This window comes from Anas platyrhynchos, chromosome 3 (genome assembly GCF_047663525.1).
Source record: "Anas platyrhynchos isolate ZD024472 breed Pekin duck chromosome 3, IASCAAS_PekinDuck_T2T, whole genome shotgun sequence".
NCBI lineage: Eukaryota > Metazoa > Chordata > Aves > Anseriformes > Anatidae > Anas > Anas platyrhynchos.
In genome coordinates this window covers 118,627,087-118,649,856 of record NC_092589.1, presented here as the reverse complement: position 1 = coordinate 118,649,856, position 22,770 = coordinate 118,627,087, and the positions used below count along the sequence as shown (strand labels likewise).

The 22,770-nt window shown below is 42.6% G+C and overlaps 1 protein-coding gene across 21 annotated transcripts in view; it reads left to right on the top strand.

Moving 5' to 3' along the window:
* HMBOX1 (homeobox containing 1) overlaps positions 1–22,770 on the top strand; it is a 117,589-nt gene that overhangs the window by 71,211 nt on the left and 23,608 nt on the right. For all 21 annotated transcript variants that reach the window (XM_072036575.1, XM_072036580.1, XM_072036579.1 and 18 more), the window contains 2 exons: positions 1,742–1,895; positions 21,941–22,023. In XM_072036575.1, coding sequence (XP_071892676.1) covers positions 1,742–1,895; positions 21,941–22,023 — 237 coding nt within the window. The remainder of the gene's footprint in view (positions 1–1,741; positions 1,896–21,940; positions 22,024–22,770) is intronic.

Below are 22,770 nucleotides of genomic sequence, written 5' to 3'. Positions count from 1 at the left end.
GCAAAATCTCAGACGTTTCATATAATTACCCTTATCTTTATGTTAAGCATCCCTGATATTTCCATATTCTTCCTTTTTCTTTAGAGCATAAAAATAAAATTTGTAGGTGGGGACAGTCCTTTGCTAAGACAGTGCAGGGAAAACTATTTCCTTTTCCTGTTCTCCTAGACTCTTAAATAAATAAATAATGACATTTTTTAAATTTTGGATGTGTATTTAAAGCCTAGCAGCCAGGTGCTGACCCAGCCCTCCAAACCGTGCAAATACTAGAAAGAATAGATTAGGAAATTTCTTTGAAATGGTCCCGTTTAATAAATTTAATAAATTCCCAATAAATTGGCAGTATGGGAAGTATTTAACGTGTCAGTAAAACCAAGCGATGCTGTGCGGGCTGTGTAGCTGGGAATTCAGAGTCAGTGTCCCTCGTGAAGGCAAGGCAGGGGTTGTGGGATTCACGCCCTACAGCCTGCTCCTGGGGAAAGTTTTGAAATGTTTCTGGACTCTGCTACCCAACACAGATGCGAGCCCCTGGCAGAAGGGAAAACATTCACCGTGCATGTCTGGAAAGGAACGCAGCCAAATGCAGAAATCGCTAATTCCTTGCTTTTTAACCGTAGGAATTCGTTTATTGGATAAGCTCTAAATTCCCTTAACCCCTTTTACCCTGCTAGAAATGAAACGAGCTGCGGTGTTTCCCTAACACGGGATGGTTTTATGGTTAAATCCTGTCCATCCTGAGGCTGTGGGCCCAGGGGTCTGTCTCAGCCCTGCCAGGCTGCTTCAACACCTGAATTCCAGTTGTGCTTATTGGGTATGGGCGATGATTTAGCTGTTCAGATGACTTTTTAATATTATTTTTGCTTAGAGGAGCAGCTGTTTCTTCCCCCCAGGGGTGTAGTCAGTGAGTGCAAGTCGTGCAGGACATACCCTGGTTCACGTCCCGTACCAGCTTCCCATCCTCACCACGGGATATGTGAAAGTTTGTTCCCCCGGAGTGTCTTGGTTTGTCTTGAATTTATTATCAGAGAGCCCGTCGTGGAAGGAATCAGGGGTGAGTTTCAGAGCGCCTTTCCTGAAGGCACTGTCGAGTCCTGTCTCCCACTCGATGCTTTCCAGCTCAGGCTTCTGGAAAGGAGAAATATATGCACAGAAAGGGGACAGAAGAGGAGAGGTGTGATGTTAATCTGCTTTCGGTGACTTTTCCAGGCAGCCTGGCACTCAGGAGCCCTGATTTGCACAGGTCACAGAGCATGCTTCTATCGGCGGAGCTATTTTAAGTATTTCCTCAGCTCTTTGGATACGTCGAAATACCTTTGCTATAAATTTACCCTTTGCTTCCTGAGATGTCTGGACAGTTAAACAGAAACCTGCTATTTCCCATTTTGGGGCCAAAAAAAGCACAGCCTGAATAAAGCCCAGCTGAGGCATGGCTCACCCCTTCTTTACGACACTTTCCCTCTCGATGAAGACAGCACAGCATTTCCAGAGTGGATGTCAGCAAAGAGGACGAGCTGTTACATCTCCCTTAGATATCCATGGTCACCTTATTGCTCTCTGGCTTGGAGGTTGGGGACGGGAACCTTAGCTTTGTGTGTCTTTAAGGTGTCTTTGTTTAGTGGTGCTTTACATTTGTAGTTTGAATGGTTTCATCATCTGTCTTGTCTTTTTTTTTCGTGAGCAGGAGTGAGAAAATGAGCCTGATCTTTAGAGCACTGGGAAACGCAGTGTTTATTATTCGTAGGGGCTACATTAAGCATGAGACCCGCTCCTATCCCAATAGAAGAGCCAGAATGGAGACAGACGCCTCCCCCAGTCACAGCTACCTCGGGGACCTTCAGACTACGGCGAGGCAGTCGGTTCACGTGGAGAAAGGAGTGCCTGGCTGTTATGGAAAGGTAGGTCACTGCGGGGTTCTGCACACGGGCATTTGAAAGCCTTTTTCCTGCTGGCTTCATTTTCATGGATGTGATCACACTTGCCAATGACGGTCTTAATCATGGTATTCCGTATGGCAGAGTAGGAGGAGCTATTTCAGACTTTTTGTTGCTTAAAAAAAAGTGATGTATCCCTCTGGACACTCATATCTCATATTCTGTAGCTGCTAAGCTGCTCTGCCTTTCCATCCAGTCTACTCCAGGCTCTGTCTTGGTGGGGTTCTGCACACTCTTTACATTTCTCCTTCCCAATCTCTGCTTTATCCTGCTAACATATCGAGTGATTTTATATTTGAGAGTGGCATTTCAGCAGCACTGTAATTGTTCAGGATGCAGAACTTTGCTTAAGAAGCAATAGATTCCCGCTCCAAAAAGGCTCTTACAACCCTTTTACGTGAGCTGGGAACAGTACAGAGCAAAGTGGATCTTTCAAACACATATGCAGAGTGGCAGGTGATCATTAGAGCTCCCAGCTCTTCAGTCCTGCAGAGACGAAGCACTCCGAGCCCGGACTCCTGGCTGCCAACGTGCTTTTCCTTTCCCTCTGCTTAGAGTAATCTCTCTTTTGTGGATAATATCACATAATAAGAAAGGGCTAGTGAACTCAAACGTAGTTTAGGGATGAATGCTTATTCCTGTTAAAGGCTAAGTGGCTGGGAGGAGTTTTCTCCCCTCCAGGAGCGTGAGGAACCTCCTTTCCCTGACAGCACCAGATGATGCTCTGTGTGCGCTGTACTCCCTAGTTTGCAGCTCCAGAGTCCTTGGCCAGCAGATTTTAAGAGTGTGCTTCTGCCATTTCTGTACTAGTGCTCCTTCTTGCTTGAACGAGGGTCTTTTGAGCTGTTGAGGAGCAGGGGGGTGTCTCTTTTTGACATACTAAAATACGGAGCTCCCTCAGGGACCCGAGCCTTTTGACACACAACATGAGCATACTTCTGGGAGGCTACAGGCCATCACAGGGGCTTTGCAGGGCTGAGGCCAGTAACTAAAAGTGTTTGTTCCATATTCTATCCCGGCACTGCAACGTTTTCAGCTTTGGCTGAACATTTCCCATAAGGAAATAATGTAAATGGTTAAAATTTGTTGTGCTTTATTAGACCCAGCTAATGCAATGCCCTGGTAGTACAGGGGTCTGCATTTGTCTGGTGTCCCCCTCTGCGTGGGCAGGATGATGTAAAGTGTAGCCTGATGGCCAGGACATCGAACTGCTTGTATGACTGCAGGAGGTAGGATGACAAAGATGTGCACCTTTTGGACAGTGCCATCTTCTTGTTAACCCCGTGAGTGTGAAATATTTGGTTGCTCTGAAGTAGAATTAAAGCTCTCTTGGGCACAGGTGCTTTTCTCCTTGGTTTCTGCCTGCCCTAAGCTGCAATTACTACTCCTGTTTGCTGTTTGCATCGTGATAGTGCCTTAGACTCTGTGCTAGGTGCTGTGGAAACACAGAGCAGAAAGAGAAAGCTAAGCAAGCAAGCAAGCAGTGCTCTTTCCTCCTCCAGATCTCTCCCAAAGCCCGTCTCTGCTGTGACACTCCAAGTCAGACAACCTGTACTGGTTTGGTACGTGTCTGTCAGAAAGGTTTGGGTTTGTGTATTAAAAGAAGCAAGTCGGTGTTGACATCAGAAATCAAGTACTGTATGCAGATACATAATCACCTGATTTAATTTTTTGTCGCCCTCTTTCTTCTTTTAGCCACTCTTGGTTTTGTTCCCTGCATCTTGTCTCGTGCTCTGTAAGGTATTTACTGCTGGAGGTCTCTTATTCTGTGGTTACGTGGAGACTTCTGCCACGTTGCCTTAATCCTGGCTTTAATCATCATTTGCCAAGCCCTTGAGAGGTCACCGCAGGCTGAGCGTTTCACAACCTTGTGGGTAGGTTCTGGAAAGCATGGCCGAGAGTTTTACTGGAGGCAAGGATACAGTAAACTCAGGCCGTGGTAAAAGCTTTGTATGGCAATAAAACTACACCATAAAGCAAGGGGGGGAATATGGTTGCTTAACTGTGCGACTTTAATAGGCCTGGCGGAGCCGTAAGGATGAGCTCTTTTATGTGACAAGTTTTGAAACAGTGGGAGGAAAACGCTCTCGTGGGAGCCCTGGGGAGAAGCTAATTTCACTTACAAGTCACCAGAGTCCTCCAGTAACACGCCTCGGAGCCCCGGCCAGGCTGGAGGTAACCAGACCCGTGGATGTCTCAAGCAGATCAGGTTTTCTTGGTGCCATAGGGTCAGGAAGCAACACCTGGCCCCCAAAAACAGTTTTTGGCATTGCGTGTGGTCCGGTGACAGCTGATAATTTGTGTTTTCCTCTACAGGATTAGGTTTTGACTGGGAGTGGAGGCATTGTACTCGGTTTGATGGACTACAGTCCTTAATTAAATGTGTTTCGTGGTGGTGTGTTTGTATGTCCTGCAGCATCTCGACGTGCTTTTGGTGTGTGCAGGGATTTAGGCACCTAATTCTCAGCTTCTTTTGGGGATATCTCAGCAAAGTGCTTGTTCATCCAGGCTCTCTGGCTATTCAGCAGGGATCTAGAAGTTAATTCCAACACGCTGCTGCAGCTCGGGAGGGGTACATGAGCCCTTCTACCTACGAGAAAGGAGCCTTCTGCAATGACACCTAATTTTGGTGATTTAGCTAGGTGCCTAAAGGAAGGAGGGCTGAGTCTGGACATCAATGGAAACTCCTGTGTAGGTGATGCAGAACTCCTTTTTCCCGTAAACTTCTGAAACGTGGCTGTGAAGCTGTATAAGCAGTTTTTTGGATGAGGATCAAAGTCTCGGGCTGCTCTGTGAGTTAATTGTGGGATGCGCTTTTGACTTGGAATCAGTTGGTATGAAATGCAGTTGGTAGAAGTCAGTGTGTCAGAGCAGCTGAGAGCACTTCAAGGGAAGAATCTGAATGTGATTGCAAAAATGAGAGAGATTCACTTCCAGCAGCCTCTCCAACTGAAAATGTACAGCACCACTCAGGATATGGTCCACGAACTTCATGAGAAGGGTGAGGGTTGAAGGTTGAGGGCTCCTCTGTTTGTAAAGATGCAAATCAACACTAATTCCAACGCAATTAATTACTACGTCGGTGCCAACCTGATGTAATTAAGATTATAGTGAGGGCCACCACATGTATTTAAATGTCTGCTGTGCGTAAGTGTCCGTATGTAGGGTATGTGTATTAAAGAAACTAATTGGTTTATACTGGATTTCCAGAACGCTGCTTGTGGTTTCTGTAATTCAATTCTGCAATCTTTACTGCTTTTTTGGAAATTCTCCCAGGATGGTTTATTAGTCGCTAGGCTTAGATTTCGGACAATAGATTCAGAAGGTCTCTTTCTCCCTTTCCTTTCTATTTCTTTTTTTTTTTAATATCGCTCCGAATATTTATGCTCTGAAGGTTAAGAGGAGCAATAGTTCCAGAAAGTAAAGTTCTATATTTAACTGCAGACTAGGTGTGGTTCAGACAACTGCAGTGCAAGCTCCCTCTTGCTGCTGTGCTAGTGATATCAACCTTGACCTGTTCTCTTCTTGAGCCTCCTCCTCATGAAATATGCTGAGTTTTGTGAGCGCTGATGTTGTTGTGTGGCTTACCCTCCTTGGGGAATAGAGCTACGACGACGACAGTCCTTTCCATCGAAACCGGAGGTTAAACTTGAAAGTCTGGTGCTGGTTCAATTTCGTGTTCTCCTTTGTTACATCTTGTCCCAAAGATTTTTTTTTTCCCTCTGCTTTACCTCTTTTCAACCCTTCTCATTAGAACTATGAAATTGAAAATCCCCTTAGGGTTTTTTTTCTTTTTTTTTTAATGAAGCTGTGTTGTCTTGTCTATCTTTTTTTTTTTTTCTCCTTCTTTAAGTTATTTGTGCTTCTCCTGTAATTGTATGTTGCAGTTGAGGTTTATCTTCTTTTTCAGGCAAATTGTTGCTAAAAAACCGTCTAAGATTGGCAGCAGAATCAATGGCTACACCCATTTTAAGGCACTCTTGCTGAGTACCAGTGAAGACTGATGGGGGGAGGGCTTGAATATTGTTTAAGTATATGCTTTATCCAAATACTGCATTAAAATAACTATAAATTCTGCTCTAAACAAAATGAGTAATTCATTAGTTGAAAACATTTCAGTTTGTCTAGAGAGGAGGGACTTCTCTAGCTGAGGGTCGTTTTGGTTTGTGTGTCTGTATTTTTATTGTAACACTTTACTTTGCTCTCGAAGCAAAGATGTAAAGAAATATTTAGGTTAAATAGGACTAAATGATACCGATCCCTATTATCCCCATTTCACAGGTGGCAAAACGGAGTCGGGTGCTCCACTTGGCTTTGTGAGCCATGGCAACTTTATTCATAAGAGAAATGGGTTTAGATTTCCCAAGATACGGAGGGTATCGTTTCGTGATAGAGCTGAGCTGAATTAACAGTTTGTCACCATCTCATCCTTTAGGTGTTATCCTGTCTCCTCACCCTTCTCGATTCCTCCTCCTCAGTTTCCCTACTGCTGCCACCCTGCATTGTGCCAGATACGCTTCTTGCCTGATGGAAATACCAGCCAATTCAGCTCAGTTCGGAAAAAAAAAATATATTTTTTCCCCTCATTTCAGTGAGTTGATTCAGCTTGCCATGCAACGGGGGCACGCCAGAACTGGCTCAGGGCAAATGACAGGAATGTACGACGGAGAGAGCAGGAAAGGGAAAGCTTGACAGGGAGATGTGCACATTTTCTGTGATTATTGGTGGTGGTGGTTTGCTTGCCTGTATTTTGTTCTGGTTTTGTCTGGTTGGACTTGGATGAGTTGGTTAAAAGCGTGGTCATCCCAGCAGTTGTGCTGGCATCGTTGAAGATGTGTCCTAAGGTTTAGATCTCCTGGAAGGAGTCCTGTGGAAGGCCACAAAGATGGTACGAGGCCTGGAGCATCTTCCCTGTGAGGAAAGGCTGAAAGACCTGGGGCTGGTCAGCCTGGAGAAGAGAAGACTGAGGGGGGATCTCATCAGTATTTATAAATACCTGAAGTGTGTGAGGCAGAGGGATTTGGCCAACCTCTTTTCAGTGTTTGTGGGGACAGGACAAGGGGCAGTGGCCACAAAATGGAGCCCAGGCAGTTCCGTACCAAGACGCGAAAGAACTTCTTCATGGTGAGGGTGTCGGAGCACTGGGACAGGCTGCCCAGGGAGGCTGTGGGGTCTCTGGGGATATTCAAGGCCCATCTGGGCACCTCCCTGGGCAGTGGGCTCTAGGGAACTGCTTTGGCAGGGGGCTGGACCTGATGGTCTCTGGAGGTCCCTTCCTACCCCTACAATCCCATGATTACCCTGGTGTCGCTGCCAAACTTCTTGTCAGATTCAACCAGGCTGGAGTCTTGTTCCCTCTTCACAGCAGGCCCAAGCTGGCTACGAAAGTCATCTTCGTGCCCAAACCAGCCACTGCTGTGTTTCCATCAGCTGCACGGTCGCTTGCAGGACATTTAGCCTTGCCTGTCCTCCTGAAGGAGCAACTTCTGCTGTGATCCCAGCCCGGCGGCGCTGGGCTGGGCCAGCGGAGCCCTGTGCATGGTTCTGGCGCTGAGCGCTATCAGGGCTGACATGCCTTATTAGAAATTCTTCCGATTGTGAAAGCGCTATTACTGCTGCTCTCCCCAGTGCTGGGGCTTCCACAGCTTCCCCGGGGAAAATGAGAGCTCTATTAGCTCCTGAAATTCAGTTAGGAAATTTTCTTAGTTAATTTCATCCCATTACTCTTAGTTATGTCTTCTAGCAGAACCTTAATACCGGCCCCATAGGGGATCTAAGTTTCCTGTGCAAGGCTTTGGAGGAGATTTAAGTTTGGGATTCATTGTGTTTCTCCCTCTTCAGGCTGACAACAGAGCAGGAAGTAATGTCTTTCGGTCTCTTCCATTAGGCTCGTATATTGTTAAAACCAGACCATCAGTTTCTCATCAATGTAACGACGTCCACCAGTTGGCTCGGAAATTCTGCTCCTTTTCCTCGGGTTTGTTGGAGCGAGCGAGGTGCCCCTCGAATGTCATTGAACCTTTCTCTGACTCCGTTCTCGACTGTAAAATACCTGGTACCTGTTTGGGAGGCTGCACCAGAGCAAACAAAGGTACGAGCAAGAAGCTAAAGGCCTGTAACCTTCAGGCTACCAAGGAAGATTTGTGTTCGGCATTAAGACAAACTTTCTGTCTTTAAGGATGGTTGAGCACTAAGGTTATCCACAGAAATTACGGAGTCTTTCTGAGGAGCATATTAGCTAAAAACCTGTCAGGATCGTTCTGATATACTTGATCTCAGCGGAGAGGGAAACGTCGAGTGACTTCTTTGCATTACTTTCCAGCTCCTTCTATTCTATTATAAGGTGTTTGTTAGTCAGCAAGTCGCAGTGGGAGGTTTAACTTCATTAAGTCCTTTGAGACCTAGGAAGGGAATTTTTTTTAGGATCTTTATTTTCCGTTCAAGCTCGTGAAGGGCTGTGAGATCTGTGAGCACAGGCACTTCTGCAAAGGCATTCAGCAAAGTTCGCTTTACAACTTAGGCACAAGCAAGATCGTTTTATTATCTGAAAGTTCAAGTGGTTCGACTCAGGGTCATCGCTGGATGTCTTCAGAAAATGCAAGAGCAGCCATTTTATGCTTACTACACAGCATTGTTCTTATTTTGCATTAGATGAAGCCACGTTCCCTCTTAGACATGCATAATATGCAAGCTTCCTATTCTAATCAGCTGTAAGCAAATCCCAGTTGTTTGGCAGAGAGCACGCAGTAAAATGCAATACTAGGATGTCTGCCCAAAGCGCTCACCAGCCGCTGGTCTCTTGCAGGATCCAGCACCTAACGAGTTATTTTTCTTCTTCAGGGAGCTCAGGTGCTTTTTGTATCTTTGTTCTCTCTCTCCTTTTTTTTTTTTAATAATAAAAAAAAGAGATCTGTGGGAGGGGCAACTCCTTGCAGCAGACGCCAGATATTTTTTTTTTTTGCCAAGGTCAAAATAACTGAAAGCAACATTTGCAAAGCAAGCCTTGTCAGTCTGACCTGTAACTGCACTGTCTGATGCAATAAGCCCGTATTTCAAGAATGGGAGTTCTTCTCTAGCCCAGATACTCTGCATTTCTGCAGGGCCAGTTGAGATATTCAGAGTTCTGTCTCCTGCTCATGAAGGTCAGGAGCAGGACCTCACCCTAAGCTATGTCATTGTCTTCTCATAGTATCACAGCAATTCACAAACAGCCGGGATCAGAAATCTCTATTAATGCCCAGATGCTTTCAGTGAAGATGCAGAAAGGCATGGCCAGTGCTTACCATGCAGGCTGATGTCCTTTTTGCTGGCTCCAGTACCTCAGTTGTATCAGAGGATCACTAAGAGCCCTTAACCAATTCTTGAATTCTTGTTTTTAAGAGCATCTACTGGAGCAACCCAGCTCATGGACCCCATACTCCACAGCGTACCCCTTGATGCTTACAGGTGCAATGTCCAGCTGCCTTTTTTGCCCTTGCATTGATTTCATGTGAGCGTCCCAGCTTGTAGAGCTGTGTTGTGGCACCTGACTGCCACTTGGAGGCTCGGCAGTAACTCAGGTGATGATGATGATGGTGTTTGTCATCCTTTCTACCTATCCTCCATGGTCAGGAGCTAGCTCACACATGGCTAGCACGCATACAGCTGTGGACAAAACCTCTTATCTCTTACTCTAATTTTCTTAAAACCCTGCTATTGCAGCTGTGGGTATTCTCATTATTCACATAAATATGTAATTCCTTCTAAATACTGCGAAGGTCTTCAGGGTACTTCATGAGAACTAATTAGTACCTGGTTCCATTTCGTATGCTAAAATGTTTAAAAACTTGGAGGTCCCTTTTGCCTGAGCAGAAGAAGGAATCTGAACATTGCATTACATGGCACTTGCCTTCCCATGATCATTCATTTTGTATACTGCTATTAATGTACTGATTATCTTTCTGAATTAACCAGTTCTTCTCTTACCTCTTCTTATATTGAAAGTTTTTCCTTGCCCCTAATAGCGTGCATTATTACTCTTCTCTGGACCTTTTCTATTTCTTCTGAGCAACCTGCTCCAGGCAGCCCTGCCTGAGCAGCAGGGTTGGACCAGGCAACCTCCAGAGGCCCCTTCTACCCTCAACCATTACGGGGTTCTGTGGTTCTACGTTTTTAATTTTTAGTGATGCAGGGCAGGGGAGAAGGGACTGGAGCAGTACTGATTACCATATTTCCAGAGGGAACATTCCAGCTTATACAGACAGCAGAATCTGATTCCTGTTGTTCTCTGACCTTCAGCCTACCAGCTGATTTTTGCTGATCAGTTTTGTATATTGATTGTAAGTATGTTTTCTTCGAGTAGTCCGCAATGATTTGTGTGTATTTTCCTTAATGGTTATAACTAATTTAGAACCAGTTGGTGTACATGAGTAGTTTGTTCTGCGTGCATTACTCTGCTTTTTGCAAAGACAGCTAATGAAGTTCAATTGTGGGTGTGTTTAGATATTTCTGAAATTTATGGCAATGATCTGCTTTATTTGTATCTAAAATAAATCTTTTACTTTCCAGAACATTAAATAATGCCACTTTTAATTACAATCTTTTTAGGTCATAACTTCTTTGAGCCAAGGACTGTATTTTGTTCATATACAGAACGTACTAAAGTGGGCTGTCTACAGTCATGCTGAGACCTCTAGATGCTGCTTGCTCTATGTGCAGTGTAAAAGTACAAATCCTGTGCTGTGGATCTCTCTCTGCGAGCTTTCTTCTATGCCAGCAATAGACTTCTTGGAATTCTTCTTCCAGCGATTATCCTGTTTAAAGTATACAGGATCAAATAGTAACAAAAAACTTGTATTAATTATCTACACCAGTATTTTCTTACCTGTTAGTTACAGGAGGCAGAGAAATTCATGATATATTTGTTGCAGAAAGTCTGTGAACCGGACCCTGGTACATTCTGCCTACATTTTACATACATTTACAGTTTTACATAGCCATTTTGCTACGACTATACACTGTAAGCTATCTAGAACAAAATTTCTTGATCAGATTACAAAGCATGCAAAGGTGATGTATCTTTGGATGTGCTCTGGTACAAGGATCTAACAGTTTTACTCTACTACTTCTGTGTCTGTACCGAAAGAGCTTGAGACAACGCTGGGGAGCGTACTCAGTTTTTGACAGCAAACTTCTGGGAAGTTTAGCAGATAATGCAACAGCAAATGGCTCCCTTTGCAGTAACGAGCACAAGTGATCGTAAAGCTGTGGTCATTCCTTCTGGCTCTTTTTCAGCTTACTTAACCTCCTGAGAATGGACTAGACAAAACCTGCCAAGGAGGGTCACTGCAGGTCCAAGTTGAGCTAAGAGGAACAGTCGTGGCTCACAGGGAGATTACCTGACCCGTATGTAATATTATCTATGGAGTAAACCCACTTAAGTGAATCACAAAATTAAAATCTTGAGCATTAGGATCGAATTAGCAATCAGGTTGGCACCTTGTCACTTGCTGTCACTCCTTGCTGTCAGCAAGGAGTGCCCATGAGCACTGTCCAACTCAGCTCACTGCTGGATGTGCCCATTTCTGGTTTCCAGAAGGATGCAAACTCCTCGTGCTGACTCTCGCTGCAGCTAGTCTCTGAACAGAGTCAAACCTACCTCAGCGAAAGGAAATTCGGTGCCATCCAGTAACAGATGTGAGGTCTTTATACAAGTAATAAACAGAGTAATTACATGGAGAAGTGAGGGAGCAAAATTCCTAAGTAAAACTCTTTAAGTATGTTGCATCATGTATTTATGGGCTCTTGGTCAGACTGTGGAGCACTTTAAACAGACTAAAAAGAATGTGTTATCAGGGAACCATATGGGCTTTAACCACAAAAGTCACTACCACATCCTAGATTCTTTTTTATCCTTTTCTTTTTCTAGTTCAGGATTGCACAATTGACCTTTTTTTTTTTTTTTTGCTTGAGTTTCCTTCACAGCATGCATAAGTTTTAATCTGTTTTGAATACTGCACTGTTTGTGAGGAACTTTGTCAACAAAATAGAAAACGTGGAGCTGTTCCAAAAAGCTTTTTTAATACGATTTTCTTATAAACAAAGAAAAAAAAAAAAGGAAGAAAATAGGGTACATAAGAACAAAACATATAGAAAAGGTCATCTGATTTGTTAGTGATTATGTTCATGGGCTGGCGCTCTTTCAGTTTCTAAATACTCCTTGATATTCTCCTAATCACAGGAACATTGGACTGGGACTTCCTGTTTCATGTCCAGCTTCTCGTTTCACTCAACCTTTATTATATCCCTTTCAGAAACTGATTAAATTCTCTATCTTACAAGCAGATATTGCCAAGGGTACAAAAGCCTACTGGGAGACTGCTACCCAGCAGGCTTTTATTGTTTCAGCAGTTAAAAATCTACGTTCCTGAGATTGTCTGTGACCAGTATGTACCCATCCTTGTTGGATCAATATTATCATTTAACTAGAATAGATCCTGACCTCCAGCTCTTGTCTCCAGTGTTGACCCTCTTCATCCTTCATGTATTTATGGTAAACCATAACCTCATCTCAGCCTTGAGGTTTGCTCAGGTAAAACAAGCTGTATCTCTTGCAAGATAGAGATTCCATTCCTCTGCTACCCTGATTGCTCTGTGGTCTGATGAGTTTTAAATTCAGCTTTCTTGAATGTGTGGCCAGGACTGTACATTGTCTCTTGTGCAACTGTTTGGATGGATTTCTTTCTGTACTGGAAATAGCCAGCATGCTGATAGAAATATCCAGGTTTTGCTGTTTTGGTGGTTTTGTTGCACTGTCTTTCAGTCATCCTACAGTCACTTAAGAGGCAATGATCTTTCTATTCCAGCTTGTGATACTTTTATGTACATCAGTAGCTGCTGTTGTTCCCAAACATGTACCCTTATATAGTGGACTCTTAAATTTCTCTCTAGTTTTTGCCCTCAGGTTTGTCTGTTTCTTTTTCTGATACTCCAGTTCTACATTGACATGAGTTCTGACTTTGTCATCAGCAGAGTGTGTTACCTTGTTCAGACTTTGTGGCAAGATCTTTAAGTGTTTTCATTCTTAAGGTATTCCTATGATGATGCTTGAGAAATACCACTGATAACCTCCTTCCAAGCCATTATTTTCAATTTTCTGTCCCCTTCTTAAGGCAACTAACTCATAATTATACCAATCTTTATTATTAATAATTTTCCATTCGTCCCTGTATCAAACGCTTTGCTGAAGTCCCAAAATGACAAAGAATAATTGATTTTTCTAGATATAGAGATGTCGTCAAGAACTCCTCGGTTGCTTTTAGAGTATTACTACCAGTGGTGTTTTAGTCATACCTCCTAAAGAGCAGATGAGGCTGTCCCCAGGGAGCTTGGCTTTTCAGAGCTGCAGTGGCAATGACATTTAGGAGGAAGTACATGGCAGAAATCACAGCTCATGATATAGAGTACAGATCCAGGAGTCAGGAGCTGTGGATTTATTTCATGGCTCTGCAGCTGCTTTCTTGTGTGTGCATCTCTTCCTTTTGCTGTTCTCCCACTCTTAAATTCTTCTATTAATATCTGGAAATTAAATTCATTTTTCTGCTTTGTGTCTGTGCAACACTTAATGCAATAATAGTTCTGGTCCAGGTCTTGAAGGTACCAGCCATTAGGAAAAATACATGTGATGAGCCCAAAATCAGAAGCTTTGATCCTCAGCCTCTTGACTTTATGCCCTGGATATCCTGCAAGAATTGGCCTTACCTAAGGCTTTGGATTCTGTAGGGTCCTTTCATTAGTTTAATCAATTTTTATTTCCTGAAAATGCCGCAACAGTGATGGCTGGCTCAGGCCTCCGAAGCTAAGCTAAGCTGAGTCAGGTCAAGTACTGGAAACTGTACGTAAAAACTTGTGGACCTTTGGGGGGGAAAAGGCTAGTGATTTAGCAGCACACAGGAAGTTGTCAGCTCATCCTGAGCTTTATCACAAATGTCATGGGTGGTGTTTTTCCTCTCCTGGAGGCTCAGGACAAAGTGTGACTTAAAAGCTTTACAGCTAGGAGGAGTAAAAAATTCTGAAAAATGTGACCACAGCAAGATTTAACTAGTAACATCCTGGGGGATCTTGCTGCTTACACTTGGCATTCTGTATATATGTTTTTTTTTGTGTGATCCAGTGCTGAACTTAACATTAGAGCACAATTTTGAGGCAAGGATAGACTACACTTTTAGAAATACCTTACTTCAGATGAGCAGAAAACTCAGATTCTGACTCTTAAGTGTTTTCTGAAACAGAACAGAATGAAATTTTGGGTTGAGTAATGTAAAATTCAATTAATATGTTTTGTATTTATTTATATTGCCAGATAAACCCCTGGAATGTTCTGTTGTCCTGCAAACCTTATTTCTAATAACCACAGTTTTGATTATGGTATATCCCCCTGGAAAGCTGGGCTTACCAAGCAGCAAACACATACCCTACAAGTGGGTAGGCTCTTGGTGAAGTGCCAGGGATGATTTCTGTAGGGTCTTATCACTTCTTGGAGATGTTTCATCCATGGACTGACCCTGTTTTGTGAGCACTGGCTAATCCAGAAGATGTAACTTCAATAACTCTTCCCCTGTACAAAGTTCAAAATTGTAGATGAGATATTTGTTCTTCAGATGTCTTCACAAAGGTCCGGTTTATCATGGGGTTAAGCCCAAAGGATTTAATGCGCATAAATAGCCTTGTAGTGTGTAGGTCTCGATTTAAAAAATGCAAGTAAATAAAGCAGAACAAGACTCACACGTTATTCATGCTTAGATGCCTTGCTAGAAGAGCTTTGAAGGTGCCGTGTGCTCACACCAACTGGTTGTGGAAATATTACAGAATAATTCTTACTTGATCATGTCTTGATGTGATAGTTGCTGGCTTTTGAAAAAAAATCCATCATTTTTTCCCTCTTATTTTGTGAACAATTCAGCCAGCTATGTTAGTTTTAGGAGTCTGGGACACCATTAAGTGTAAGAATAGTTGTACAAATTCAGCCATTGTGTGTTGGTGTCTTCAAGGTGCCTTCAGCAGAACGTACCTATGTGTTTGTTTCAAATTGCTGAAAAGTCCAAATCTCTTCTGCTCGGAAGACAGCTGTTGTGTAATTTCAAAAAATATTCTTATCACCAAATCCAATTACAAGGAAGAGTAAATCGCCACCTCTGATGTCTTAACTATTCTTATTTTAATTGTTAATTATCTCGACGGTAGGGTGCTATAGATTAGGAGGCATAGATTATCTCTTGAAAGTATGAGGCTTTCAGAGCTATTATCAATTAATTCTGGTTTTCAACAATTTGGGGGATAATTTTAATAGCTTGATAGGATTGTGTTGGTGCTTGAGAGTGCTGTCAAAATATCAAGAAAATGACGTTTAAAAAATTAGAAACTTGTTGATATTGGAGTCGCTTTGAAGGTCAGAGTTTTACACACTCCAGTGCAAGGTGTATTGCCGATGTTTTAATTTCTGTTGTAGAGATTGCTCCTGCTCAGAAAAATCAGTAAAGTGACTTTCTGAGTTTAGCCATGGATTTGTACAACCCGGCTAAAGAATCGACCCTTGTGTGTGAGTTTTTTAAATGTGCACTGACATGATTATGCAATTTCTGTACACAAACAGAGACAGGCGTGCAAAACAACAATTACAATTTACATATGTCTGGTGCTGTAAGTAATCAAGTCCTGTTGAGATCTCTCCTCCTGATTTGCACTTTTCATGAAAAGAAGGATGCGAATGAAACTTCTGTTATAAGGAGAGAGTTCAGGACTGTTCTCATGAAGAGTTCAGCAGTCCACTGGGGTTGAAAGCTGAAGCTAGGAATGAGACGCAGATTTTTGAAGAGTGAGTATTCCTAGAATTTGGTTCCAAAGCATTTTTTTAAGTGATGGTAGTTCTCCATTGGACAAAATGCAAGATTTTTACATTGGGGCTGAATATCTCTGAAGGTAAAGCAGAAGAGCTGGGCTTAGTGTCAGAATCGCCGAGGAGCCTTGGGTCAGTGCTGTAGAAGAGGTCAGGCTGGAGTCCCACAGTGGTTTCTTGTCCTTAAAATCCAAGGACAAGCCCCTAGCTAAATGATAGTCATATATGGAAAACAGCAGGGAGCTGCAACAGTTGTGTTTGTCAGTATTTTTGGGGATTTTTGGATTATTATTTTTTTTTTAACTTCTCTTTTGCCTGGTTGGAAGATCCAGTTGAGCCGAAGGATTGCGTAGACTCAAGTTCATCTGCTCACATCCCCAAAGCAGTTCTCATCCCTGGCTGATCTCAAGAGCAAAAGTGGCTCACCAGATGTTCCCTGTAGCAACTCCACTGCTGCTCACATTTTGTGGTTCTGGAGGAAGGAGAAGGTAGTAGCTTTGGAGTAATTCTCCGTTCTGCCAGAGTTTATCAGTGACGATATAATCTTTGAGCTTTCATTTTGCTGTCTGTGTTGTGGGGTGCACTGGTTGCTTGACACACATCCCGTTATTGTAGGATCTGCAGAAAATAGCAGTAGATAAAACGGATAGTGTCATCTGTTGACCCCGATGAAAATAGCATTAGTGATATTCTTGGCCAGTATTTACCGAGAAATAAACTAGTAATTACAATTTCCAATGAGATTATGCTTTGAATGTCACTTCCCTGACAGTCTGCTTCATGCCATGCAGAGATAAGATCTCGGGCACAGTTGACAGACCAACTTCAGGAATATTTCCAGTGATTTGACAGCCCGAATGATAGTTCTGTTAAAAGCCACGAAGACTGAAGCGGTGACCTCTTGCTCCTGCGTGATACCAGGTTGATAAATAATCCTAATGAGAGACAAAATAGGTAACTATATTCGAGTGTTTTGTGTAACTTGTCAGTGGAAAGCAGAGGGGAGGTTTGAAGGGAAACTAGATAGGGAGCTGAAATTACAGGCAGTCTTATCGAAGACAAAAGAGCAGCTTGCACTCTCCTGTATTTTGAGACTCTGGAGGGTTTGGAAACGAGCTCTGTCCCTGGTGGCAGGAAGATCTTCTTCTCATCAGCAGGGGTCAGATGGGACCCGGGGAATATGGGCATTTATTTATTTATATTTTTTCCCCTATAAATCTCTGGGCCAATCCACAAGCTCATCGCTCAGGCTTTGCTTTTAGCATCAGTTTAAGAGGATATATGTGAAGTGCCACCGAAGGAGCCCTTTCCAGCTGTGTGTTTCTGCCATCTCCTGCCTACATCCCTCGGCTGTGCAAATTCTGCTCTTGGCATGGGTGGAAAGCTGGACCGGAGGAGCAGTCGGGCAGAAAACCTTTCTGCAAAAAGGGAGCGAAGGAGTAGATAGGACCTTCCCTTTCAGCCTGCACTTAAATCACTGTGCTGTGCCTTAAACTAAGCCTTTCTTCAGCCTTCAGGTCTGCTGAGCTGGGTTTTTATCTGCTGATATCCAACACGCAGCCCCATGAAAACACCCTGAATCCGGCCATCCCTCGGCTGCTCTGCAGCTTGGCTTGTTTCAGACACGTCCCTGGCAGCTGCAAAGCTGATAGGGAACAGCAAAACTTCCACCGTGGATTATCAGGAACACTACTGAAGCATTGCTTAATGCATCTGATATCTCAGCCTGGATAACAGAAGCCGTAGAGCCCAGCAAAGAAGATTGGCAACTGTTGCAGGAATTCAGATAGGGGCACCTTGGTAAAGAGGGGAGGAATTGCGTTAACTTCCATTACAGAGCCCGGGGCTGAGATGGATTCTCTCTCTGTCATTGTCCTAAGCACATTATCCCTGAAAGAAAGAGGGTTTCTCTGAATCTGCAATTTTTCTAGGCTTCAGTGTTATTGAAATGAAACTGCTTCAAGGATATCTACATTCTTTACCATCATATGGATTCTCATCTCATGTAAATTATTTGGCCACTTTTCATTTTAATCCTCCACTGTCATTTTCTACAAAAGAGATCATTTGGTTTCTTCATTGAAGGCATTCAGTTGACAGCTGCCCTTTGTCTAGAAAGCAGGATGCCTTTGTAGGATTTACTTGTGCCTGCTATTTTTCTTTTTTTTTTTCCCCTTTGAAGTTCATACGGCTTCATATTTTTCATCTGTAGTTTTCAGGAACTTTCAGGTTTGTGAACAAGCTGTGGTTTGTAGCTGTGCAGAGAAATTCAGACGTCCTGAGTTCTTTCCCTGGCTCCTGCAGGAGTGCATCTGACTGATTAGAAAAAGAACTGGAGGCAGATTAATTCACTTGCAGTTTGCAAGAGGAACTGGAGTAAAAAAAAATCAGCGTGTTCATGACTTCTACATGAGCAAACCGAAATAGTCAATGATGAAGTCTTTTTTTTTGTTGTTGTATTGGTTTCTGTCTTGTAAACCCAGCTATTCTTAGCTACTTCCCTACTTCCCAGAAACATTGGGAAGACTTTAAATGTTGTGGTTTGTGTCATGGCGTGTCACCTACAGATCCTATTAAGATCTCAAAATAAATGAAGGGAGAGAAACGTGATGTGGTAGTAGACTGTGTAAATGGAGGCCAAGGATGAAAATCAGCTCTTAGAGTTGCAGCCGTGTAATGTTTTCAGTTACTTGGAGCTATGAGACCTTTTCCTTTAAGATTCCTGAGTGTGAACTCTTCTCTGATAAAAACAGCTGAGAATCTCCGTCAAAGGTTAAAAGCAAAATACGGTGATAGGGAAGATGTTTTTTCAGGAGAAATCCAGGGGTTTTGGGGGGAACCTAAGTTGGGGGTTGGACAAGATCATAGGCAGCTTCAGTGCATGGGGGCAGGAGGAGATGTCGTGAACATGGACGAGGAAGAAGCCAGTTGGTAGAAGGAGAGGAAGGTACTAAGATTACTGTGCCAACTACAGAAACTGAATTTACCTATTCAGGTCCCTTCCAGACCCCCTCTGATACCTCCTTAGCTTTCTGGTCATCATGAAAGAGTCTCGTTTACCTAGGGGAGCTGCCTGGAAACTTGTCAAATTTTGAGTATTATTTCATAAAGCATGGTATGAGGAGGAAAACGGTTCCAGATTTTCAAGCAGGGATCAACTTCCTTGTAGAAGCCATCAGATGTTTACATTAAAAGATGTTTAAAGAAAATGCTTAAGAAGATTGGATCAAAATTTATTTTTCCGTCAAAATGAAAACACTTTTAGCTTATTTTGTCTTCGTGTGTGTAGATATGAATTACTGTTTCAATGGAGAGTTTTTCTGAATCACAAAAATGGTCAGAATACGCAAAGAAAACTGCCTCATTTCCCTTAAGAGATGTCTCATTCATTGTCCAGTTCTGAAAGTTAAGAAGAGATTTCATGTTATCTCAGAGAATTGCAATCCTGCCCGAAGTTTTGTTATTAATAATAAATGTGACCTTTTTCTTGTTTGTGCCAGCCAAAGTGTATGGCACTCAGTGGCTTGCTAAAAGCTTAGTGTTTAACTACACGCCAAGAGAAAGGTCACCCGTGGCTCTTGTATTATCTTGTCTTGATTAATTGGTGCCTGTTTCTTGCATCAACATAAGGATAGGCAGCTCAGATGTACGCCGTTTCTTGGATTTTGCATCTTCTGTCATTTCTTCAGTGAAGTTGGGCGTTGTCTAGCATCTCTGTGACCACAGACCATCTAGATCCATAATGGCACGTGATACCAGAGTTTTACCCTTTGGTTTTAGTAATTCATCGTATGGATCCATCCGTTTGTCTCATTTTATGGCATTTTGTTGCATGGTGTTTGTTCTCAACTTCTAACGAGTATCCATAAACAAAGGATATTCCCATAAAACACCTAAACTTGCTGAGTTAATTTTTGTACACATAGTGATGACTTGGAGTCCTGACCACAACTCCAGTGCACATGATGTAGTCATATAAATAATAGTCCTGACTTTCCTTCATTTCATGGCACTCAGAAGAGGAAACGGTTCTTGGCTGTGGGCAGAGGAGGGAGTTCTCTGTTTTGTAGGTGGGATGCTGAGACACAGTCATGAGACAATTGCACTAACGACAAGAAAAAGCATTTTCTAGGCTGTTTTCCAACTTACCCTTCTCCAAAAATGCTTTCTGCAGAGCATCACACCTTCAAGCAGGAATTTGCAAATTTACGTGGGCACATATATCACTATAAAGGATTTAATAATAGAAAGGATGATACCTGAAAGAAGAAAGAATATACTTTAAAAAATGCCATGCCCAGGGACTTGAGGGTATTGCTGGGGTGAGAAGAAAGTCTCTGGTTCAGGGAATGTTCCTGCTGGTGGCAGTGCCAGAGATAAAAATGCTCTGTACTCAAAAGCTTCCAGTTACCTAAGTGTATCCAGATGTTTTCTTCACATCTAATGGCAAAATCTCAGCTCTTTTTCAGAGGAGGTTCAAGCCTAGTGGGAATTACAGTTCTGGGCAGTCTCTCAGGACCTACTTCATAAAAGCAGCTCTGCGAGGTCCGGGGAAGACGTAGATGTTTATGTGTAAATATGTTTGCCTCCAATGCCCAAATTGGTAGTATAGATGTCGCCTGCCCTTCATTTGGTGAAAATGGAGCTGTTTCTGTGGTTTTATTTGCTCTCCAAGCTGCCAAATCAAGTGGAGGTACATTAACAGTGCAACTAGCTGGGCTAATGCGTGATTTCTCTTAGTCAATGAAGAGCAACTTGGAAATAGCACGGCAGCTGTGGGCATAGCTGTAGCTGAAAATAATGCCGGGAACAACAGGATGAAGTAGCAGTACGTAGATTTCAAACCTCCTGTCCGAAATTTGTATTTCCAGTGGATGGTTCTAAGCTGGGAGTGAAAGAGTGGGATCTGCATTAGCACTGCTTGTTCAAAAGAAGGTTGGGAAGAGCCAATTGCTCCACAGAGAGCAGCTGTGCTGGGGCAGATCCACCAGAGGAGAAATATGACCATGGGAAATAATAAATGCCTAATAATGCCTAACTCTCCTACTATAGCAAATGGTCTAAAATTAAAAGAAAAGCACAGAATCATTTAGGTTGGGAAAGACCTTCAAGATCATAAATTCCAACCATCCAGCTAACATCACAAGAGCAGCTGTCCAACATCTGAACCTGCTGCTGATCAAAGTCGATCAAAGAATTATCAGGATTATGTATTATGGACAATCTACAGAAAAAATGGAGTAGTCCCTGCCTGTGGCTTGCTTATCGGAGTCCATTGAAGTAAACAGGACTCTGTTTGGTGTTTTTAATGCGGATCTGATAAGATCTGTAGAATGTAAATCAGTTCATTAAAATTTTTAAAGCACTTACGCTGGTTTTTCTTTTACTTCATTTCACTTTTATAGGATGTTTACTGCATATAAAGTACAATGAAATCACAATTATTCAGAAAATTACTGTTACAATATGCTATACTCAGAATATGTTGTTTTGGGGCAGATCTAATTTTTTTTTAATTGTGATTTAAAAAAAATCTGACTAGAAATCTTACTGTATTACTGTTTAGTTTTGTCTGTACAATATTAATAACATCTGTTTAAATCCACAATATTTCTGAGTGTTTGTGTATAATATATATTGGTATATATGTATATGTGTGCGTATATTAACCCAGTGATCAAAGTAAACATTGAACGGCTGTCATTTGTAGGACACTGCCTGAGCTTGGGGTGAGAAATTAAAAAAAAAAAAAGTAAATGGTAATTAAAAAGGCAGAGGCATGGCCTATGGAGTCTTGTAACACGTTGCTTTGCTTGACAGTCGTAACTCCGATGTTCGTAGCATTGCCTCCTTTGTTGTATCTCCTGCTACGATATTCCGAATGCTGAGGTGATGCTGCAAATGCTGAGATAACATTCAATTATCTGAGGCATTTGGGAAGTTTCCAAAGAGTGGGTACGAGTGCATGCTGATACTACCATATGCATATAAAGGTTGACATAAAATTTACCGCGTCTGTATTATCTCGGTAAGAGTGATGCATAAACTAGCAGTTGACACCTTCTAGCGAAGCTGCTTGGAGCATTCGTGCTCTGATTTCTGAAAAAAAAAACTTTTTTCTTCCCCCTCCTTGCAGTTACTTCAATGAGAATCAATATCCTGACGAGGCAAAGAGAGAAGAAATTGCAAACGCCTGTAATGCAGTTATACAAAAGCCAGGTGAGGAGCTGATCATGATGTCTTTTCCAAAGGCGACTGCAATTAGATTTCACCATCTCCTGCTAAATTCAGCAAATCTCATTTTGTGGCTATTACTAACAATTTAGGGTTCTCAACTAGTTGTAGGTTTCTTCTCGAGCATTCGAGAAGCTTGCGTAGCTGCCACACTTGGATGAACATGAAAGTCAATGCAATTTCCAGCCCTAAATGCCTGTGTCTGCAACTTAAATTCCCACCAGTTGAGATATGAAATACAAGTTGTGCCTCTGAACATTTCATTTATACAGCATTGCTACGAAAATAAACATGTTCTGAAAGGCTTTCATCCTTTAAGGTCAGTTATTTCTAAGTACTTCTACAAGCACTTAGCAGTGATCTGAGAATTTCATTGCACTCCACAAAAGTGGGTTTTACTGGCTCTGTTTTACAGATGGGAAATCTTAGGTTCACGGAGTGAGGCTTGGTGGAGATCATGCAGCAGGTCCTCGGAGGGCTAAAGAACACAGCTTTCCTATCTTTCGGTGTTCTTCATAATTTCTAGACAGGGCTCTCATGTTAGAATCAGTGTGTTAATGGAGGACCCTGTATTTGGGTCAGTAAGTTGCATTTTCCCCATTCCTTGAGAAGTCATACTCGGGAGAGGAGCAGCAATGTTCAGTGAGCCCATGCTCAGGACACACCTGCCTTTGCTTAGTTTTACCAAAGGTTTGCATAGTTTTCAGACCAGCTTTGGATATATTTAGATTT